The sequence below is a fragment of the Colius striatus genome, chromosome 5, assembly GCF_028858725.1.
Source record: "Colius striatus isolate bColStr4 chromosome 5, bColStr4.1.hap1, whole genome shotgun sequence".
Lineage (NCBI taxonomy): Eukaryota > Metazoa > Chordata > Aves > Coliiformes > Coliidae > Colius > Colius striatus.
In genome coordinates this window covers 9,444,644-9,468,416 of record NC_084763.1, presented here as the reverse complement: position 1 = coordinate 9,468,416, position 23,773 = coordinate 9,444,644, and the positions used below count along the sequence as shown (strand labels likewise).

Below are 23,773 nucleotides of genomic sequence, written 5' to 3'. Positions count from 1 at the left end.
GAATCAGAAGGACAAGTAGGAGAAAGAATGTGGACTCAAGACTGAGATTTATTTTCCTCTTCCAAGTGAATACCAACTAATTTTAAAGCAAGCAGTGTATGCTAATGGAATTAAATCTTTTTACTTTTCATCTCTGCTCCACTCCCTTTGATGAGATATTCTGTCACAAATTTATAAACATGAATTAAGCACACCACATTATTCAAGATAAAGATATATTAGTTATTCTGATACTGAAAGCCTGGATATCATGTCTAGAGTTACATGTCTCTGTGAACTGTAGGGGTGCAAACTCCATTTCTTTTCTATCCTCACAATATTTCTGGCAGTAAGCAGCCTCTACTGACTATTGAAGATAACTGTGGAATAAGATGCTGTTTAGTGTCCCTTAGGGTGCCAGGCCACATAAAGTTATCTCATTAAAACTGCGTTATGATACACACGACTGAGTGTGAAAGGATTGCAGATTCACAAGGAACTTACAGTGTTATTTCCTTGACTTAAACATTTTACCATGCAATCTTAATACTCTTTGCTTGATGTTGTGGGGTTTTTTTTTTTGGAGAGGGAGTATTATTTAATTTATCAACATAGATTTTGGCCAATTATTTCTTGAAAGGATAGGTTTCAAAGTGGTAGTTCTGCAGAAGTTTCCAATACCATTCAACCATTTGTATTATTCAATGTGTTGGTGACAGGCTGACATATTTTTTAAGACTGTTTCTGCCATTTCTTTGATTTTCTTGTTAGAGTTAGACACGCTTTTCTGTTTCTTTTATTCTTTTCTTTTTGGACCGTTTAATCCTGAATCAGCAACTACAGGAAGTGTCTGTTTTAGCTTCTTTTCATCTGCTGCAGCTGAGGCAATATATCTCACAAATTCAATCCCTCCTGTCATATCTATAGTAAAATCTATCCTCCTTGGGCTTCTAGTGAGCCTTGTGGCTTGTGGTTTCTGTTTCTTACTTTCTGATCACTGGCTCCATAGAGATTCCTCCTTCTAGTCACCTGGAGTCTCAGCCTGCAAGGTGTGGTACACACTGGCCCTCACCCAGCAAAGCTATCGAGCATGTGTCCAGTGCTGCTGAAGTTAGTAAGCCCTCCATGTGTGCTTAAACACATGCTTAAACACTTTACAGAAAGGGAGTAATCTCAGTACTTGGCAAAACTGAGTTTCAGAGTTTCATCCTTTTCTTGCCTAATTCGCTATTCACTTGCCCTAGCCCTGCTCCAGCTGCCTTCTTGCCTTCTGCCATCTCCTTTCTGATTACCCATCGTAATTTTCTGCCTTGCCTCCTTTCCTGATGCCTTTGCATTGCCCACTAACAGTGTTAGCCTGTGCTAATGGTCAGTGGTCATGGACCTGTCCCTTTTTGTGCTGCTAGCTTGGTGAGTTTGGCAGCATCCAGCCTTTTCTGGGCTCCAAGGCTGTGCAAAAGTTAATAGACTTAAATTCACGGCAAGTGAAGACATTTGCAGAGTTTGATTCTGTGGGTAAATTTTGAACTCGTGAACTTCAAGTGAGCTGAAAATTTATTCAGAACACGTTCTCCCATCTCTAGCACAGACTGCATTTAATGTTATACACATCTGTTATTATTACAAACAAAAAGTCGCTGTTTTTAGTCTGGTGCCAAATGAGGCACAAAAAAACAACAGCTGTTGCTATTGCACAACCAAACAACCCCCTTCCCCCCCACAATTAGTCTTGCCTTAAAAAAAATACCAAATGAAAACCTTAGACATAAAATTGAAAACCTCATAAAAAGGAAGAAAAATCCCAGAAAATAAATAGACTCAAATGTGGTCTGCTTATAAATATTCATAGGGAAAAATGGGATCACATCACTTAGCCCACTCCCAAGGGAACCCTCAATGGTAACGAACTCTTGCAGCACATGTTAGCAATAATGGGTTTCCTTATTCTACAAGACAAAAACAGAATCTCGGGCCAACATGGTGGCTCAAGTAACCAGCCTCAGCAGGCTGCCTTGGAGATTCCAGTTTCACTTGAATTCTTGCCACTTCCAGCTCTGCTGATGGTTTAAACTCCTTTATTGAAATGGAGAGGTAAGGCTGTGCAGTGCAATGTGTGGCATTCATCTGCACATCTTCCATTCCTACAAATAAATGTGACCAAGCTCCCTGTTTCTGTGCAGTTTTAACAGTTCCTCCTCTAAGAGGTTTTGTGCTTGGTGAGCCTCCCTGTTGCAGCTTAGTCCTCAGCTATTCTCTTTGCTCTAGGGCTTGGTGGTCACGCAAACATCTAAGCATTGCCCACACTGCCAGTGAAACTCTGATCCAGCTGTTTTCTCAAGGCCAGGTGTTCCTGAAGTCTGTTCACAGGCAGTTGCACATTCAAAGACAAGCTTACATTAACTTTCATGCCCTTCAGATGATGAACCCAAGCGCACTGGTCACCAGGCTCTCATTCATTCCATCTGGGTGCATCAAGCATGAGCAGGATGGAGCGTGCTCTGCTCCAGTCTGCTGGAACAAACTCGAGCTCATTTCTTCCCTATGCCCATTGTCAAAGCTTGTCAGTGCTGGAGGCAGAGAGCGAGGCAACAGCAATAGGACTTTCTGCCTGTGCCACTTCCCCACCATCTGCGTAGGCCTGCCACCTATTTCTTGTCTGTTTCACAAGCGTTTCTGCTCTGTTGAGTGGGCGGAAGCGCACACCTCTGCATACTCGCTCTTGCTGGCTGTTCCTTGCTTACCTGCTTGGTGGGGAACAGGATCAAAGGTCCCACAAAGGGGACTTTCTCTGTGTTCAGCTATTGTTGGAGCAAAGGGTCAGCGCTGGGAAGAAGCGCAGCTCCATCTGCCTCTTCCATCCCCGGATGGGAATGCGGGTGAGCTCCAGTATCACCATAAGGTCTGTTATAACCCATGCCAGTTTTTTTCTGGGAAAAACATATCGTTCAGTCTGACATTTTCCAGGCTTATCCTCTAGCTTGACAGTTAGCTTTTGGGAGTTAAAGCAAAGTCAGATAGAACATCTTTTAATTCCATGAAGACTGACAAGGAGCATGAATGTACGTACGCAGAAGCATGCCTCCTGCTTCGAGCCAGCCTTGTGTAAGACACAACCATAAATAAAATTGACCTGGGCAAAGCAGTAAATAAAGACTCAAACCTTTTGTCCACATTACTATGACTAGACCAAATCCTTTGCTTTTAGAGATTGCACATTCTTGGATGCATGCCCGTTTACTTCACTGGGGAGGCTGGTCCATGACTCGTAATATGATTTGATGAGAGATACCGTTAAGATTTAGCCATAGAAGAAGTCTGGCCAAACTAGATCTCTGCCAATGCCTCCTTCCTTCTTTTATTTTTGTAGGCAAAATGAATGATTTGGGGTGGGGGTGGAAAAGATTGCCTCTGTGTGGCGACTGAAAGGGTGTGCATGGGAAATGTATGTATTTTGGGAGGTGAGAGAAGAGGTAGCAATCTTGTTAACCCAGTGACTAGTGTGCTTTAGATACCTGTGAATACATGAGTCCAAAATTCTCTCACACTGTCTTTAAAGAGAAAAGTGGTAACAGAGAAGCCTTTTAGTATTTCATTTCTTATAAGACTGCCAGGAAGCTCTTTGAATAGTTCTGTCTGTTTTTAGCACCTGATATTTGAAGCTGTAACCAGGGCATTGAGTTCAAATACAACTTGAACTGTTTTCAAAGGCTTATCCAGCCTTACAACATAACACAGTCGTTGCTCCAAAAAACTCTTTCATTAAATCAGCCTGTCTTTCTCCCAATTAGGGTAAAATCCTGAACAGAAAAGGATGCTGTCCTATTTGCACTGAAAGTAAGTTCTTTCTTCACATTCTTTACATTCTTTTTTATTCTTCCAGAGAAAATAAATATAGTTGAAGTATATTTGCTTTTTTGTCCTTTTATTTAGAGGTGACTAAAGGGCAGGTGATTATTGCTGCCCACAGGTTTTGCCTCCTAGAAATCTGTAAATTTACTTAATTTTTATTTTATTTTATTTTGTTTTGTTTTATGTTATTCTTTCCCAAATAACACTACTTTTTTCACATCTGAAGTGCTGCTTTTTGAAGGCTATATTTGGCCTGTGAAATCTGTAGGCCATAAAATAAGCAAATGAATAGAGTTGTAACTTTTAGGATGAGGTACCTTTTATACCTATAAAAACCTGCCCAATTATGTGTGTATATATAATCCAACACCTTTGCAATTGATTTGTGAGACTTAAAAAAGAGGTGTGCAGAAATCTGAGACGTGGTCTGGGGCAGCAGTGGAAAGTACAATAGAAAGCTCTCCTGTCTGGATGCTGTTTGGCTGAACCATCACCTTTTTTGTCCTTTTACTCTTCACTTCAGGAATGATCATCTTATGATATCACTTGTGATCTCTCCTAATCAACAAAGCACTTACCCAAATACTTACCTTTAAACTTGTCCTATTAAAGTCAACAGGGAGACCTGTCTTCATGGAAAAGGATACAATTACATGTTTCCTTCAGGATATGTTTAAGTATTTTACCAAATAGGGACAAACTGCTAAAATGGAGTTTTATGATTTATAGGAAGGCTTCTGAAAGAGGATTGGGGTTTTAAGGAGAGTGTTTCCTATTCTTTTGTCTGAAATCAAATTGGTTTTGCTGATCATCAGCTCGTTTCTGGGTGATCTTGGATTGCACAAATTTCGTATGCTAAATACCTGCTTTTCTACTTTGCAGGTCAATTATTTTGAAACATGTAACTTATGATAAAATAAATCTGGTTTGCAAGTCTTCAGTGTCAAAATGAAATTAAATACAAGGGGTAACTTCAGAAACACTTGAAATAATACTGAGCAGAGGGAGAAATAAAAGAGGATTCAGCTGATCAGCTATTATTTTCATGTTAGCTCAGTTTCAAGGGAGAAGAAATTTGCATAGACTTCATGTTGTTGTTAGTGTAATGAGTGTATCGATCTCTTTATTGCCTTATTTCTCATTTAACCTTTACCATGTGTTCTTTTATAACATGAGAGAGGGAGGAAAATAATGGGGCCAGCCATTACCTCAAAGCACTGGAGACCCTGTAAAGGGTTAAAAAGAAGACAGTACAATGACACCTTCAGAAAAATAATGACTTGTGATAATTGTTTCATGGGCGAAGGAGGCAAAAAGTAGATTGCTTCAAAGTAAAAATAACTCCTTTAGGAACCGAGTTACCTGAAAAGTCGGAACTTCTTGATGATATAAGAAGGGAATGGTTATGACTATGAGACGTGAAATTAAGGACAGACCACTGTTGCTTGTCTTCCTGCCATGTAGATCTCTAAAAAGCCTGTTCTGCAGTTTCTGTTGCACGTGAAACAGAGGAGTCCTTTTTTAGGAGAGATGTCTCACTATGGATTCATTTAGTATTTGAAAGAGAGCTGATGCTGAACTGATTCTAATTTTTTCTGACTAAAAGGCTGTTCCTAGCTTTTATCAGGTAATGTAATCAAAGAGTTTAAATATCCACTGTCATAGGATGAGGGTGACTACCTCTAGCTGCTGTGACATTGGTATTTTAGCAGTTGCCATTTGCAAGGAACTTATTCCACCTTTGTACCAGAAGTGCTGTAAATCTCACAGAATCACAGAATCTCAGGGGCTGGGAGGGACCTCAAAAGATCATCCAGTCCAACCCCACTGCCAGAGCAGGAACTTGTCCAGGTTGGTTTTGAATGTCTCCAGAGAAGGAGACTCCACAAACCATCTTGACAGCCTGTGCCAGTGCTCCCTCACCCTCACTGTAAAGAACTTTTTCCTTGTATTTCTTTGGAACCTCTTATGTTCCAGCTTGTACCCATTGCCCCTTGTCCTAAGAGGCATAAGAATTTCAGTGATGACCACTATCTCAGATAGTAATTAGAAACTAATTCAGATGGTTTCTGATAAGATATGCATTCACAGCCCTTTCCCTCATGCACCCATTCATGTTGATCCTTGTTCCACACATTAAGACAGCAGACATTTCTGGCGGTCCAGCAGATATTAATTTTCCAAAGTAAAAACAACATAGGAGGTACAAGAACATACTGTACACAGGAGAGCTTTGAGTACAGTTTAAATGTAGCCAATTTCTACGAAGTGGGTCAAAAACAGTCAGGTTGTTAAAGGATATACTTTAAACTGAAAAGAAAAATAATAATCAAAGGATTATTTTCAAAGTAGTTTGTTGCAGAGAGAAAAAGTACCTTGTCTCCTAAAGGGCTGGAGAGTCTCTTTTGTCTACTGTTGCTGAAGTTAACTATGGTTAGTTTTGGCATGTTGCTGTTTAAGCTCCATGGCTGGCGTACAGTTATCACTAATTAAACACAGTGGTCATACCAGTGGAAAATTCAACAGTTTAGTTTATGCTGCTGTAAAAATGTAATGAAATGTACTCTTTTGGGCTTGATTTAGAAAAATCACCACTGACGTCAATTCCATAAATTAGTAATCCTATGTTAGACCAAGGTCATTCTCATATTAAAAAAAGAAAACACTAAACCTGAGTTCAAATAACATTAACAGACTGCTCCCAACTCCAGACAAAGATGGGAATTTGCAGTGGAGGTTGAATCTTTGTTCTTGACAAAGAAGAATTGATAGGCCTTGCTGAAATTACAGTGTGCAGTATGAAAGCTTCCCACTGCAATCATGTAGATATGTTTTAATCACAATCAGTAATCCTAACACAGTCTTACTCAAGTCATTGTGAGGCTTTGGGAGTGAAGATTTTTCAAAGTGTGCTGCAGTCATTTAGGTCTAGCAAGTACACATGATGAATTTTTCAGTAAAGGCATCTTTTGGGGCAGGAGATTTCATTCTTCACAAATCATTCTGCAGCTTTTTTAATTGACAAAATGATTGATGGAGCTAAACCAAACTCAAGGGCGTTTGGACCCAGCCTTAGGAGTTAAAGGTTGGTATTTTCCCCTGGTTCTGCATCCTTTTTATGGATTTTTATAGAAATGCTGAAAAAAAGTACTGACTCTTCAAAGGGAAATAAAAAAAAAGAATAAAAAAGGTGGGAGTATGCATTGTAGGTACCTGTGAGAGCAGGGAGTGGGACTGAAGGACAACGTAGGGTCCTGCTGGTCCCATTTCTTGTGTTACTTCCTTGCCATGGAGAAATACATCAACAAAAAGACTGTAATTGTTTATTCATACTGGAATGCTGTTCGTGATTTACATCCTCAGCTGTTTTAGCCATGATGGTCTACGGTATAAATATGTATTTGGACAAATTGGAATAGCTATTTTATTTATGAAATAGACCATAAAGGCTCCTGTGGAGTTTTTGACACCACACCTTGTAATGTGTATTATATCAAGCTGCACTATGCAGCAGTTATGAGGAAAAGTACTCTATGGCTATGCATTTTTTTACAGAAAGCCTAATGAAATTCTATTATGCATGGTCTGTAGCTAGTTTTCAAAAGTTAATAATGTGTTCTGTTTGATTTAGGGCTTAATTCAGCATATGGGCTAATTGCATTCAAAGTTTCATTTTATTTTTAAAAGTCTGAGATCTTTTGAATTATAGATGTGCAACCAGAACACCCTTAACTGGTAAACTTGTATTTTTTCCTCCCCTTCCTTTACTTAGAAAGTGTCCAAACCAATTTTAGTTATAATATAAAGTATATTTTTCTTGGCCAATCTTAACTAGCTACAAAACCAGGAGAGTGTGACCAGACATCTGGACATCTTGGACTTCAATTGACTGCTCTGATCTCCTGAAAAAATAAAACAGGCTATTCCATGAGCACCAGAGCTAACAGAGCCTGGTTTCCTATGGATTTGTGTCCCATTTCCTTTATATCCCAACAAATAATAAACCCAGCTAGAGACAATATATCCTGTGGCTGCTCTGGAGCTACAAAGTGTGCTAATTGCCCAGCCAATACGCTCATGCTCTCTGGCTGGTCAGGATGTGTGTGCTGGCTGTCTGTCTGGCCTCTACCAAGCAGTACATATATCTTGCCTTTCTAGAAATACTGTCTGAAGAGTGGGAGTAGGGGCATTGGGTGGAAGGCAGACAGGTAGTTTTTGGCAACTACTTATTTCAATAACTGGTTCTTACCTTTACTCAACATACTACTTAATTGAAATGAGTTATCTTTCAGACTTTTATGTCTCCATATTGATCAAACAGAGATTTTTTTTCTTTTCCTCTCATGTTAAAACTCAGAGAATGAGAAAATGTTCTTCTTGCTGTTGTTTTTTCAGCTTCATTTTTTGTAGAGATAAGTGTGTTTTCAAAAATGATGCTTCTTGCCCATGTTCACCTTCCCCATTTCTAATGAAAGTCACTGTTTCATTTGAACTGGGCACGTGATTTGTAAATGCAAGGAAAGCGTGCCAAGAGTTCTCTAGTATTCCCTTTAGCACCTAAATACTATTATCAGCTTGCAAGTAAGCTGTAGAGCCTTAGGTGGGAGCTAAGCAAGCTGCATGAATCACACATGTAGTTTAAGCTTGTCAGATGTAAAAGCATGAAGCTTAAAAAACAAAAGTGAAAACTACCAAGCTCCCAGAAGCTTTTGTGAAAGCCTAGATGTTTTGACCACTGTGTAAATGCAGTATTTCCAAAAGAGGTTTAGAGGTGTTTGCAGACAGCTCTCGATAATGTTTCATTAGAGTTGAATGCCTAAAGCGCTTTAAAATCACTGTCTCCTGAACATAGCTCTGGGGCCTTCCTTTTAAAAATCTTGAGTTTTTCAGGCACAGAAAGAGAATGGGTCTATTTGCCTTCATGTGCATGTGTTAGATGAGCAAAATAAGACATCAAAGGTCATGAATCCCAGGTTCAAAACAAGCTAGAGGCAGTGATTCTTCATTGTCTTTGCCCAAGGATATTGCAGATGCTAAAACCATCTTTGGGTTCAAGGGGAAACCAGGAAAATTGATAGAAAAGAAGTCTATCAAAGGTTACTAAATAAAAAGAAACCGTGTCTTGCTTAGAAAGTCCCTAAGACAAAAGTAGTTGGAGGCTGGCAGAGTCTTAGGGGAAAGAATCATGTGTTATCGCCCTTTTCTATCTCTTCCCTTAGACAGCTGATAGAAACAAGGAATATCTGCAATAGACTGGGAATGATCTACTGTAGGGAAAAAAAGAAGGATCTTCACCAATGACCCTATGCCATGTTAGCACAAGCTAGCAAAATCCATACTCCAGCACTTGGGAACATAGCTTTGGGCATGCAGCAACACCTCTCCATCCATTATGTCCGAATAGAGGAGCAAGTCACACATGATCCTAACTAGAGAACGTGTGCTTCCAATAGATTTCAAAACCAGCCAAGCAGAAAGACTGGTTTGTTTCAGAAGGGGGAAAAAAAAGCAGCAAACCATAAATCACGATGGGATTGAAACTCTCCCAAAAGGAAATAAACAACAACCCAAAACCTAAAAATGGCAGAAACTCTTTTCAAGTTGCCTGTCTTTTGCAGTCTTGTTACACCCGGTATTTAAGGTTTATTTCTAGGCCAGCCAGCTCTCCTTCCTGGCAGTGCCTGAGTTATCACACAGGGTCTTGCAGGGTGTGGATTTATTATTTTTTTTAAAACCTCACAATTTTAGCAAACCTTTCAAGAATGTTTTACACAGTGATATCAGCAAATCAATTATTTGGGCTGTTTTTAGGTAGATTTTCCCTCCCCCATTTCCTCAGTTATTAAAGAAAACAGTGAAATTTGGATCAGACATTCAGCTATCCAGTCCAAAATACATTCTTTTTTATTTTAACTGCACTGCATCAAGTTGACATATGACGTGACACGATGTAACATAACATAAAACAACACTACTCTGCATAACACATTAGAAATTAAAAAGAAATATTTCCTTTGGATCCCATTGGCACTATCAATTTTACTTGCACATCTCTAGATTATGTTTGTTCCTCTCGTGTCTTGCCTCTTAGCCCCTTGCTTAGATAAAGAACCAGCCTCACCTTCCCGATATGTTAGTTAATAACATGTGTAGCATGTCCATGTTCTTAGCCTCTAGAAACCAGACAAAACCTAGTTGTCTTCTCTGAAGTCTTCACTGATGTTTGGGTTGATTTTTTTTTACAGTTACTGTTGGTAGTTTCCTTGTTGTCAGAAAAGTTGTCAATATGTTTATAGAAAAAGCTTAAAAAATGAAATAGAATCTGAGCAGATAATAAAATCCATCTTAATGTTCAACATGCGGGTAATGAAAGGAGTATACAGGGAAATCAGAAACACGTTAGTATGACTTAGCAACTGTAAATCAGATGGTCTCCATATAAAACGTATAGCTTTTTTTTCCCTTTGGTAAAAATTATGTTGGTTTCTGCCAGTTTATGGAGAATCAATTAATCTTCTTGTGGACTTTGGAAAACAGTTATTAACACTCTTATTGGTGTCAATGAGGGAAATGAGACACACAGAAGTGCCTGTTTTAAAAAGCACTCTTACCTAAATGTTTTGGTTTTCAGACTCTACTTAAAGTCCATCAGGCCTGATTTCCAAAGGTGTTCATCAAGTGTGGTTCATTTTGACTTCTTATGGAGCTGTCAACATGATGTCTTGATAAATCAAAACTTGTGGTCAGTCCCTAGTTGCCAGGCATAGAAAAGAGGCGTAATAATGACACCAAAACTAGTTACTGGCTCAGCTAAAGCAGACATGTGACAAGTTAGGAGCAAAGTACGAACCTCCCAGGTACCAGCTATGTGATGGCACTGCACCATGTGGTGAGAGAGACAGGCTAGGCTTTGGGAAGACTTCACTTGCAGTAAGGATAGCTAAGCACTGCAATAGGTTGCTGGGGGTGGCTGTGGAACTGCTGTTACTGCTGCTCCTTAAGAGCAGGTTAGATAAACGTCTGTCAGGAATAACATAGGTACACGTAATTCTGCATTACAGCTGGAGACGGAAAAGGTAACGTCTCCTGGGGTCTCCTGCAGCCCTGTTCTTTGTGTCTCTGTGTAGGTGTCCATGAATGCTGTTTAACTGCAGCTAGTCAAACACCAAAAACATTTTAGCTGCTTCTCTGCCTAGGCTGAAAGGTGTATTGCATAATCAGACCTGCATTCTACTCCACTGGAGGAATTGCCTGCCTCTCCTCCATAACATACATGTCTCCTTTTTTTGTAGGTTTGAATTTGCCTTTTTTAGCTGCCTTTTCAGGCAAGCCATTGTTACTTGGATGATTTTTTTTTTTTCTTTCAATGAATAAATTGTATTTCTTGTCACTCTCCCTTCCTTTGATTTTTTTTTCCTTTTTTCTTTGATTGGTGCTGTTCACAGCTCTTTGATTATTGAGTCAAATTTGTTTACTGCACCAAGCCCTCCCCTTAAAACAGGCATCGTCTTTCAAAAGCAACCTCAGCCCTTGGGTATCCAGCTGGCAGTAGCAGTGTGCATTTCTCTGCCTTGAGACTCCCTCTTCCAGGAATGGCAGCAATGAAATGTGGTTAGGACCTATTGTTATACCAGAAGGCTGCAATGCAAATAAATTTGCTGCTCTCTTTGATTGCGAGGCAGTTCAATCAATTGCTGGGTAACTGCAGGGTAACTCAGCATCATTGACACGAGTGTGGAAACACTCTGCCTTTGAGATGCAGCTTTTCCAACTAGCATACAGCTGCAAGCATCACTAAGAAGTCTCCCTCCATTTGTAACATGTTGTGCATCAACATGTATGATAGCTTAAAAATTGCAGTTCTACAAAGAATTTTGGACACCCTCCCCCCAGTATACCTAGTTTATGAACATGCAATGTTTAGAAGTATGTCTGTGTAAAATACGGACAGAACCAGGTCCTGATAAAGTGGTTTGATGGCTTTTAATTGCAGGGGACTACCCCTACCTGACTGAGGACATTAAAATTAGCCTCAAATATATACTCATAATGTTTTGAATTCTGCTTCTTTTAGTGGGTTAGGTTTTGCTCCCACAATGCAACTTAAGAGTGGGAGCTCACCCCAGGGGAATTTAACTGTCTGAGAAGAATACCCTGTAGTTTTGAATACTTGTTTACGCTTCCAAAACTGGCAGCAGAGAGACAGGCACCTCCAGAGAGTAATTCCCCACGTATTGAAAGAGATGTCTAAAACTGCTGAGGTGAAACACTTTCTAGTCATGTCTATTCCTCTCTGTCAGTGAGAGAGAGACTGGATGAATTTCGTGTTTAGAAAGCTGAAGCTAGGTCTGAAGGCTTCCATCACACATCTGAGAGATATATGGGCTCTGCAAGCACAGAGCCCTACCGGCTCTGATACATGAGTGAGGCTTGTTTATTCTGGAAGTTGAGTTTCACAGCTGTTGTGAAGATGTAAACTGTTCAGGTGGTACATTGTGATTAAGGGACAAACATGTAGGTTGGAAGATGTGTCTTTGATTCCTAGCTACAGGTCAGCCTTCTTCTTTAGTCTAGAGAAGATGAGACTGTGGGGAGGATCTCATTAAATATCTTAATGATGGGTGTCAGGAGGTTGAGGCATCCTTTTTTTTTTTTCCTGTTGTATCTGGTGACAGGAAAATGGGTGATGGGATGAAGCTGGAACACAAAAAGTTCCATTTAAACATAAGGAAAAACTATTTCCCTATTGAGGTGAGGGAGCCCTGGCACAGGCTGCCCAGGGAGGGTGTGGAGGCTCCTTCTCTGGAGGTTTCCAAGCCAGCCTTGACATCTCCCTGTGTGATGTGATCTAGGTGAACCTGCTTTGGCAGGGGATTGGACTAGATGATCTCTAAAGGTCGCTTCCAACCCTACAATTCTGTGATTCTGTGATTCTTATGGTGCCCCAAGGTTTAACTGTTTTTTTGTTTGGTTTGGGGAATACTTTTACTAGACATAAAGCTTCTGTTGTTCAAAAACATTCCTAGTGAGTGTCAGGCGATTGCAGACAGATTAGGTGAGAGCAGCGTCCTCTAAGTTCTTATCAACTGCTTTTTTTTCAAACTTTGATTGATCCTGATATGGCACTTTTGTTTCTCACTCACCTGCAGAGCCTGGAGTTTGCACTGTATTTGGAGACCCTCACTACAACACTTTTGATGGACGGACATTTAACTTTCAGGGAACATGTCAATACGTTTTGACGAAAGACTGCTCCTCCTCTGCCTCGCCCTTTCAGGTGCTGGTAAAAAACGATGCCCGTCGGACCCGTTCTTTCTCCTGGACAAAGTCAGTGGACCTTGTGTTGGGCAGAAGCACTATCAGCCTCCAGCAGCACCTCACAGTGAAGTGGAATGGGACCCGCATCTCACTACCGTGCGAGACACCACAATTTCAGATCGATTTGGATGGTTATTTGCTGAAAGTGACAACCAAAGCAGGTAGAGCAAGTGGGTGTGTGTGTGTATCTTCTACCTGAAGAGCTTTTCGAGGGCAACATGAACAGCAGTCAGTCAAAAAGGCATGGTAGCAGTAATAAATGTAGTTATAACTACATCTAAAGAACCCAAAAAAGAGCCCAAATCCCTGCAGCCCACAATCAGGCACAGGTACAAGCTATGAGTTTGTAGTCTTTGCACAACGTTTGCTAAGCTATGCTTCATTCTGCAGGTGATGATTAACTGACTTTGTAGATGAATCTGCCATGATTTTCACTTCCAGTGGCTTAAGTAGTTTATGCAGGATCATTGATATTTATAGATAAGAATAGAGCAGAGATCAGTTCTGAAACATAACATTCCTTCTTTTTCTTCACAGTTGTAGCAACATGCATTGCAGTCTAAGCTAGCAGTTATCTCAAATCACAGTAACTGATGTCTGGAATGAGTTTAAGTTGTCAAATTATGGAAACTTTACAGTCCAGCTACAGGCCAAGGGAGCTGAGGCTCTTCAGCTTGGAGAAGAGGAGACTGAGGGGTGACCTCATTAATGTTTACAAATACATAAAGGGCAGATGTGAGGAGGATGGAGCCAGGCTGTTCTCAGTGATGGCCAATGATAGGAAAAGGGATAACGGGTATAAGCTGTAACATAAGAGGTTCCAAAGAAATACAAGGAAAATCTTCTTCAAAACCCACCTGGATGAGTTCCTGTGTGGCCTACTCTAGATGGTCTTGCTCTGGCAGGGGGATTGGACTGGATGCCCCTTCCAGCCCCCTTTCAAGGTTCCTTCCAGCCCTTGAGATTCTGTGACATGACTATGCCACAAACTGAAGGTCAGGGTCTGAAAACTGAAGTCTAATTTTCTGTTCAGTACCATCTTGTTGGGCTTGCTTTGTGCTTGAGTAAGAGTTTGTCTGTGAGGAACAGAGTCCACAGAACCAGAAGCAAAAAGAAATCAGAAACTTCAGAGATTTGGCTACTTTAGTTGTTAAAAGAGGGAAGGGAGATAGCAGACTCTTGGGTCTTTTCAGTCCCAGAAAACACATTAATTGACAAAATGCTATACCAGGGGGCTTACATTTAGTCTGATAAACTATTCTCAAACTATAGTATTGTTGCATAGATAAATACTGAGGGGAAGTTTAAAACTTTCTCATTAGCATGTGTTAGTTGCCACAGTAGTCCTTAGAGGTTTCATTTGCACAGTGAAGTACTGTTTCAGTGAGAATACTGTTTACTGTTAATTCAATTAAAGGCCATGTGAAAGCATTGAAACCAGTCTTTCTTATGGAGTGATACGGTCACAGGCGTGACGCACAGTCACACTCATTATCTAGCATCATTTTTTTTTTCAAGGGGGACACTAGCACCCACTGTTGAGCTGAGAATTTAGACACCTGTTATATAGCCCCTGGAAATATAAGTCTGCATAATGTGGATCCCAGCTCTGGGCTCATTCCTCAAAGTGGCAATGCAGATTTTTGTGGCTGTCTGTAAAACGCACACAAGTTGACCATTATTCACAACTTCTAATTAAAAGCATCTTGAGGGTTTCTCTTTGCAGCCAGCTGAATGCTCTGAATTCTGGCGATGTGGATTTCATTAGCCAACCACAGGCCAAGCAAAGGTTTTCAATTGAAGATGAATGACAGCTAATCCTGCTGCTATTCTGTTTGTCTCTAGTGCAAGCCTAATAAATGACTGCACACATCCTTGTCCATGTGTTGGCAGAGGGAGTGCAAACATGGCATATGACAGCATACCAAACAGTGTGTAATCACTGCAAATTATAGCCATAATAATTTCTCCCCTTAACAGAGCAGGATCAGGTTTCTCTCACTGAATGCAGCACAATGGGCCAAGTTCTCCCTGCCTTAGCACGTAAGGCCTGGAAAGAGGCAGAACTGCATGGCTCCATTTTGCTGGGAGAGGACAAGCAGCAGAAAGGCTGTAGAGAGGAGGAATGTGCTGAGTAGGACTTGTTTAAAGACAAGGCTTTTGCCCCTCAGGAAATTCCAAGTGCCAGGGGGGAAAAAAAAAGGAGAATTTTCTCTGTTTCAGAATTAAAATGCATTTAAAAAAATAACCCCTTACTTTTCCAGCGTAGAGTGAAAAAAGAGGGGGAAGGAGGAAGTAGTGAAAAACAAGTAAAACCACTGTGCTAGAAGCAGAATTCAAAGTAAAATTGGGCTGAGAAGTACAAAGTCTGGTGCTTACAGCTCAGCCAGCATTCCCACAGCTTTTGGTTTTCCTTTTGCAGAGCTGGGAGCTGAGCCCTGGGTAAAACAGGAGCCCAAAACTTCAGGAAACCTTGTGGTCCCTGGCTACAGGGCAATCTGTATGGCAGGGCTGTCCTGAAGTTGCATGCCCTGAGAGAGCAGGCTTCCAGGCAGCCCACCAGGCAAGCTGGCAGGAAAACAGCTTGGAGTCTTGCCTGTGCTATGTTGGACGTTCATTGAATATAACATATCTCCCTGAAGTATTTCAGTTCTGATGAATTGGCATTTCCCAGTGAAAACCTGTTTTGTTGCTAAATTCCTCACCAGCTGTAGCCCTGAATGCCATACAGAAGCAATTCTGGCACCTTACACTTGCAGGTACCTTGTCATGGGTGTCATTGGGGTGGTGTGGAGTCCTTGTCTAAATTTTGTGTGTTAAAAAGATGAGAGAGCAGAGGGTCACAAGGCTGGTGTTACTAATCTGTCCCTCTGGTTCGGGGGCATTTTTTTGTTGTTGTTTCTGTGCCGATCTTTTGTACAAAGTTGCTTTGCTGAGAGTTTCTGTACCACTTTGGCACTAAATCTTTAAGATTGGTCTGCCAGTTCTTGAGGATGCCTTTACCAATTAAAAATCATGCAGAACAATTGATGGGAGTTCCCAGCATGGGAAACTCAGTGTATGATGTCCATAAATCCAGAAGGATTCTTTTTTAAACCTAATAGAGTACATAGTGTGCCAAGTTAAGAAATCAAGTAGCGAGTTGGTTAAGCATCCTTCAAAGAAAGGGGAAAATTGGAAAACCCTAAAAAGGAACTCAGAGAATATTCCTTTTCTGCACATTATCCCAGATAGGACAATGGCTGCATCCTTTGGCTTCACATCTCCCGCCTTCTGGTCCTTGTCTAAGTAAATGGGAAAGTCATCTATTTTCAGGGGTAAGGAAAGCAGAGGGGGATATAGGCACCAAGAAACTCTTCCAAACAATTTCTATCTGCCAAGGCGATCATTTCAAACACTGCTCCATAGCATAATCCTGTCTGTCACAGCTCTTGTTGGTTTACAGAACCCAACTGAATGTTGTGCTCATGAACAAACACAAAGGCACACACTGCACAGTTGAATCAGGCCTCAGCAAAATCATCCTTCACGTAGGAGTAAATACGCTTCCTTGTTACCCCAAAAGGGAATAAGCTCTGTTATGGACAGAAACCTTTAGACTGTTCTTCAAAGCTAGAACCTACCCTTCCATCTGAGCAATTATAGCAGAATATGATGTAATTAAACAATACCTACCTAGAGGAAAGTACATCCTTTTGAGGTAGTTAAACTATTAGTCTCTTGAATCAAAATCAGTAATCAAAGCAGGAGTCTCTAGATTTTAAAATGCACATTTTGATATGCTGAGTTGAAAAGTCATACTTTAATGTCATTCTTGTTTGCATATCTGGAGTTCTGAACTCTCACAGAGAACACACAAATATTCAGGGTAATTTCAGAGTTAACCTTTCATAATGAATGTAAGTGGTTTCACTGAAAGTCAGTAAGTCTTGACTTGAGAAAAAAAGTTGTAAAAGGAAAATTAAGATAGAATCATTAGCCAGGCTTTTATGGCTCGGCTTAAAGTCAGCAGCTTCTAAGGGGGCTTATTTGGGGAAGAAGTTGAACATGACCTTAAAAACTGGAGATATTTTCTGAGAGATCTGTCTGAGAATTCTTCAGGCTTTGAGAAAGTTTATATGATTCTCAAGTGTGAAGAAATCTTAGTTTATAAGTTAATGGCAAGGTTTTTCTAAATGCCAGCACAGCAGTATTAGTCTGGTGTCTGCAAATCAAGCTGTGTTTTGTTTTGTTCAGCGTTGTCAGAAGCAAAGACAGCTGGATTTTTAATCTGTCCAGCAATGATAATGTATGAAGCAGCTTAAAAGGCAGCTTTCCCCCTTGCCACTGTGCTGGCCTAGTTAACAACTGTAGTCTTGCACAATTTCTCACTTGTGTGGGTGTAAAGTGCCTTTGGAGAAAGACTTAGTGGCCCTATCCATGTGCTGGGTTTATTAGATAATTTGAAACTGCTTTCAGGAATAGTCAGATGAGGAGATATTTGTGCCATCATTGCTAACGTATACTGAGAGGAAAACATGATGCAATCAACTGTAGTGGCTGGTGATGCAGCATTATCTGCACAACCTTGCTGGGTAAATCATCCCCCAGGCTTCTGGTGGCACGGTGAGCACCAGGACAGTGTGCTCTGAGGGCAAAGCACCCCTTCTATAGCCAAAACTGCTATTTGATTGAGCCTCACCCATTTTCTCTGGGGGTTTCTCTGGCAAGGGTAGGAATTGTCATAGGAGACAATGGGATATGTTGCTGAAGGAAGGATTCCAGCTTTGAACTGAGTCACTGGTATGTTAATTACTTACATGAGGATAGGGCAGGATTTGGATCACATAGTGACAAGCACTGATTTACAAGAGGAAAGGGTGGTGCTAAGCCAGCCCACACAGCAAATGTAGAAAGCTGGAGTGAAGCCCTGGTCCTGCACCACAGAGTGATGCTGTTTATCTTGGCCAGGCAGGGAGAAAAGGGTAAAATCTGGATTATCCAGTTTAAAAGCAGGTTCCTCTGTTTGTCCTAAACTAACCGCTGCACACAGGTACTTTATAGGAATAAATTAACTTCAGCAAAATGATTTATGATCTTCAGATGTGGAGTTACTGTGGAGATGCAAAGGAGTAACGTTCATCAGACACTGGAAATAATTAAAAGAAAGGTCATTTTTGGGTAGAAGTTAAGCAGCAGCTGTTCTTGGTGACATTTCTTAGTCCATATAATACCAAAATTGCTTTCCCTTATGAGATACATGTTTACTCCTCAAAGGATGGAATTCATTTAGTTTACAATCACCCAGGTAAAAGCTACAAGTTTAGTCTTCACCTGACCTCTGGACTGTCTAGAATATCATTGGAACCAGAGAGGCACTCAGAAGGTAGTTTGTTCCCTCTGCATTAGACGCATACGTTGTGACCTACAGCTGCCTATTTCTCTCCATCAAAGACAAGGACTAGACAGCTGATTTAAACTAGACACCTAGCTTTCAGGCAGGTAAAATGGATTTCACCCACAGAAAGCAATTTTGACTTTGATGTACTGGAAGTGCAAAACCTTACTGTAAAGTAGCACTTACATCCCAGGCACTAGGTGAAAGTTAGATGTTTACTGTCATTCCTCAGGATTGCTGGCTTACAAAGACAACTTGAACAGGTTGGCAATTAACACCTTTGGAATGAACAGGATGAATTCAGTTCAAAATACCTTCTTACAACAACGCTTTACCCTTCTAACATGTCTTGTGGTCATCTTTTAAATTCTACCCACACAAAAGAAGTTATTTGTGTTGGAGTAGTTGTATTCACACAAATGAGTGATCAGTGTCAGCTTTGGAGGCAAGAGAGGAATGTTTTCCATAAGGTGCTCACTGGTGGAGTCCTCTGGGCCATAGGCACCTTGGTGTGCCCATGACCTGTGCCGTGGCTTGCAATGGCTGAAATTCTGGGCCTCCTGTGAAATCAGCAAGAAAAGTGCCTTGGCAAATTCAATTTGCAGGATTTTGCAAGAGTCCTATTTTGATGTAGAGAGTAGTTCTGTCTTGTTTCTCAGCTTTTTAGCAGAGCCCCATTCATTAGCAAAAAGGAACAAAAATAAACAGAGGCAGGCATGAGTATATTGTGATTGATGGTGATTTAAGAGACACTACACTCGCCAGAGGCACTTACTGGGAGGTACATAGAAATCTAACAATTATTATCAGAAAGAAGCCAATGGCTTTATTTAGGTTTCCATGAACACTGTTTCACAAACATAAAACATGGTTTGCTATTCTCAATTTCTTCTCTTTTTTTTGTGTGTGTGTTTGTCTCACCTCTTCATTAGGCTTGGAAATCTCATGGGATGGAGACAGTTTTGTGGAAGTCATGGCCGCTCCGCATCTGAAGGGCAAACTCTGTGGTTTGTGTGGCAACTACAACGGGCACAAGCGCGATGATCTGATCGGGGGGGATGGGAACTTTAAGTTTGACGTGGATGACTTTGCCGAATCCTGGCGTGTGGAGTCCAATGAGTTCTGCAGCCGCCCGCAGAGGAAACCTGTGCCTGAGCTCTGTCATGGGACGGTCAGGGTGAAACTCCGAGCTCACCGGGAATGCCAGAAACTCAAATCGTGGGAGTTTCAGAGCTGTCACTCAACAGTGGATTACACCACGTTTTACCGGTAAGTGTGGCTTGCTGTTGAGGGAGATGGTAAGTTACTGTGGGAGGAGAAAAACCACACAGTTGGCTGAACTTCAGTAGTTTTTGAGCACATGCTTTGAGCTGCTTTTGTTAGGAATTAACATACAGGCTTAGAGTTACATTATGATGAGTTTGTCTGAGTCGGGAAAGATGATCCTGAGCTAATAAACAGTGAACCTGAGCTAATAAACAGTGAACAGGCAACAGTGAGAAAGGCAGGCAGGCAGGCTTCTGATCACCTAGAGAAAAACTTTTTTTGGAGATTGAGGAGAGAGAGGGAAGGGATTTCAAAACATTTTGGTGAGCTCTTTCTGATTTCCAAGTCAGCTGTAAAGTTGAGGCTGACTTTAATTGCCATTGCATAGAAGTGTGGCTTCCCAGAAGCATTTTGAAAATGGCTTTATTAAAACAGAGGTATTCAATATTACTTGTGCCTCTTGGATGGTGTAGTTTGTGGGTTGAGAGTTTGAAAGGAGTCAACAAAAAGTTCAGTGCATGCCCATCCTGCCTTGGGAGCAAAGGAAGACAGACAAAGATCTAGAAGACTTGTCTGAGGAAATTATTTAAGATTTTTTCTCTTTAAAATGCTTCCAGTCTAAACCACAGAGACACCATTTCTGTTCTTTAATTGGTATGAGTTTATTTGCCCCTCCCTTGGGAAATAAAATTCGCTTTTCTTTTGATTGCTTGACATAAAAGATAAAAGCAAGCTGAGTCACAGTTGGGTGATGGTGGATGGAGCTGCCTGATCTCTGTGCTCCCAGCGTTCCCCACTTGCACACATCTGCTGAACTATTGGACTTATTAGGAGAAGCTTTCTAAAATGACTCCATTTCCCTTATGAATTGCCTTTCCTCTTCTTTTATGAGACAGAAAGACTTTTATCTACCCCAGCAGAATACGTCTGGGACTGGGAAATGCTAGAAGATGACACAGCTTGGCTTGTATTCTTTGTGCTTCTGCATTTAGTTTGCTATAGCGTACCCCTGTACTAGGAGCCTGGCAAAGAGTGAAGATTATATTGTATGCAGTTTATAATACTTTATCTTTCCCCATGCTGGAGGCACAGCACAGAGTACTAGAGATGCTAATGTCTGCACACACACACACAAACACACAGGGTCCGTTGAATGCATTTCAGCAACATTCCCATCTCATTTCCATCGTCCTCTAAAGGTAAGTGATGACAATGCAAATGGAAAACAGGCACAGAGAGATTTGTTTCATTTTGCAGTGGATTTTTCTCCCTTTTTAAAAGTAGCTCATGATTAATTAAGTGCAATACACTTCCTGACACCACAGTGGAAAGAGATTTATATTTTGGCTAAGGCAGCCAGAAAAAAAAAGTCTCTACATACTTGCACACAAGAATTACAGTAGAGCATTGCTGTTCCTTTAAAATTATGTTCTCCATTTGTCCTGGAAAGACAATGAAGTCAAGCAAGTATTTGTTTATGTCCTTTTGTAGAAAGGTTCTTTTTTTTTCCTAAGGAAACTTCATGTTGAAACACGAAATATCTGTCAGAAGTAGCTGTTTGTTTGCTTCCATTTAGATGTTGCCAACTGTTAGAATGCTCAGCTCCCAGTAGAGGAATCAAAGATAAAATGAAATTAAAATTAAATAGTGGTATTTAGTAGAATGCTGCTTCTTGTAAGAAACTGACAAAATTGTAGCAAGTGATTTATTCAATCAATTTATTCAATTTATTCAGTATGCCCATGACCATTTTTCATAACAGGACATTCCAGCAAGAGCGTAATGATTATGGGACACCCATTCAAGAAGATTCTGAGAACCTTTCTAACATAAATCTTTGTATATATAAATATGTGTATATTTATGTGTGTATTAATGTGTTTTAATTTTTCATGATTGTTTTTCAAAGAACCCATTGCTGCTGACTTACTTTTGCAGAGAAATTAAATTACTGTTAAAAGAAATTTAAATTAACATTTACAGCTTTTACTGAGGTCTTTTAGAAAATCATATTTAATCAAACTTTTCTTATTTCAGGCTACACTTGACTAAAATTTTTCCAATTCTACTTTTCTAACTATGAGCAAGCTCCTAGCAGTAGGAGAAGGGAAGAGGCAAATGGTAGGGTTGGGTTCTTCCATTTTTTTGGGATGGATTTTTTCCCTTTGAAGTGCTACATTCTCAAGAGTTAAATTTTCTTGGTCATTCTTGCCTATACTATCAACATTGCCTCATTTTTATTATGCTGCTCTGGTAGTGACCTGCTGTTAATAAGAATTCTCAGAAATAGAAATAAACTCAGCAGGAACATTACAAATTAGGGTGTGTTTTCTCCAAATACCGAAAAAGGCAGTGAACAATGCATTACAAACATTTGTCTGACATTGTGTTACTGAGGAGATCTCTGTGAAGATGTCTCAAATTCATTTTTAAGTTTCATTCTTTTTACAGCTGTAGTTTCTCCTTTTGTTATCCATCCAAAAAACATACAGAGCAAGATTGTCATGATCGTTAGGTGAAAGGGATATGGCTAATGTTTTAAGTAGTAGGGATCTAGGTGCATGATTGTGAGGTGAAGGACAGCTAACTCCTGAGCTTGACCTTGACAGATTTGTGACACATTAGGAGAAGTTGTTGTGTACTTTATCCTTAATCTCTTTTTTTTACATTGTGACTTTGGTGACTTGCATTTCTCTGCAAAGCACGTGGTAGAAGCAAGCACAGTGTAAGTGCAGAGGAAAGGATTTTGAAATAGTCCAGACTGCAAACTAACAATTATAGCATCTAATTTTATACCACTCTCTTAATTCTTTGTTTTGTAACTAGACATGTTTTATCGTCTTTTAATTGTGGTTTGGTTTGTTTAGTTTTCAGTTTGTATTTTTTGTTTGTCTTTAATGTATTACTGGTGTTCAGTACTCATGAGTAATACTCTAAAAATAAGCCTTAGGGTTGAACTTTATGGAGGCAAGTACATTAAGCAGGGAAAGAGTTTTGAATTTCCAGGAGATATTGGTAAAGTCTGGGTGAAGAAGAGGTTTGCAGTAAGAGTCATCACTATTGACACTTGTTTATTTTGGTGTGTTAATAAGGCTAAGCATCCTGGATTAGCCCTTGCTATCTCCCCCCACAAAAAAAAAAGAAGAGAAAAAGTTACCAAGATTAACTTAGTAGCAGATTTTTAGAGGGGATACTTTGACCATGTATGCAATAAAGCTTTCACTCAGAATCCTGAAGCTGCTCTTGAGTCTAAGCAGCACTAAAAATAGGTGATACCATCTGAACTTCTCATGCTGCTGTTTTCTGTTACCAGAAAAAAAGCTGTCACATTATGAAGAAATATGGTACTATTTAAGCTCTTGGATGAGGATTTGGAGAGCTTAGGGAACTTGAGGAAGGAGAAGAGGACTTTCTTTGCTCTCCAAGCCCTACCCTGTGGCTGATCTCATTGTGTCTTTGAGCTGTACTGGAGCAGGGGCCTAGAGGTGACTCCAGTCCTGGTGAGGCCAGGGAGCAACATGACACGGGGTGCAGGCTCCCAGTTTGTCCCAAAGCCTGCTTTGTTCAGCCATGGTTAATGCCTTGAGACCCTCCTTGGGAAGCACTGGGGATAGCCCCAAACAGGGATACAGGGACCACAATGAGAGAGGCACAGCAATGCTGCTCATACAGGGGCAAGTTGGGCTGCAGGAGACACCATAAAGGACTAAAATTCCTGATAACACCTGCCCTCGTTAGCATCTGTGGCTTTATAGTAGGTTTTGTTAATAGTTTGGTATCCCCAGCAGATTTGGAACATGACGTCAACACGATATATTACCCATCTCTATGTACCTAACCAGCAGCTGAGTTCATAAATGACTAGGCAGACATTACTCAAGACTTTCAGTACTACCATAGTTTTGGGAAAATATTCAATATCTTGCTTTTACTATGCATTTCATTTCCCTGTTTGTGATTGGAACATTTGTGCTCCTAGCTCTT

The 23,773-nt window shown here is 40.5% G+C and overlaps 1 protein-coding gene across 4 annotated transcripts in view; it reads left to right on the top strand.

Moving 5' to 3' along the window:
* The window catches only part of BMPER (BMP binding endothelial regulator), a 153,354-nt gene that overhangs the window by 86,321 nt on the left and 43,260 nt on the right, over nucleotides 1–23,773 (top strand). For 3 of the 4 annotated variants that reach the window (XM_061997112.1, XM_061997110.1, XM_061997114.1), the window contains 3 exons: nucleotides 3,768–3,813; nucleotides 12,978–13,307; nucleotides 19,456–19,792. In XM_061997112.1, coding sequence (XP_061853096.1) covers nucleotides 3,768–3,813; nucleotides 12,978–13,307; nucleotides 19,456–19,792 — 713 coding nt within the window. The remainder of the gene's footprint in view (nucleotides 1–3,767; nucleotides 3,814–12,977; nucleotides 13,308–19,455; nucleotides 19,793–23,773) is intronic. The other variant, XM_061997113.1, reaches the window with a different exon arrangement.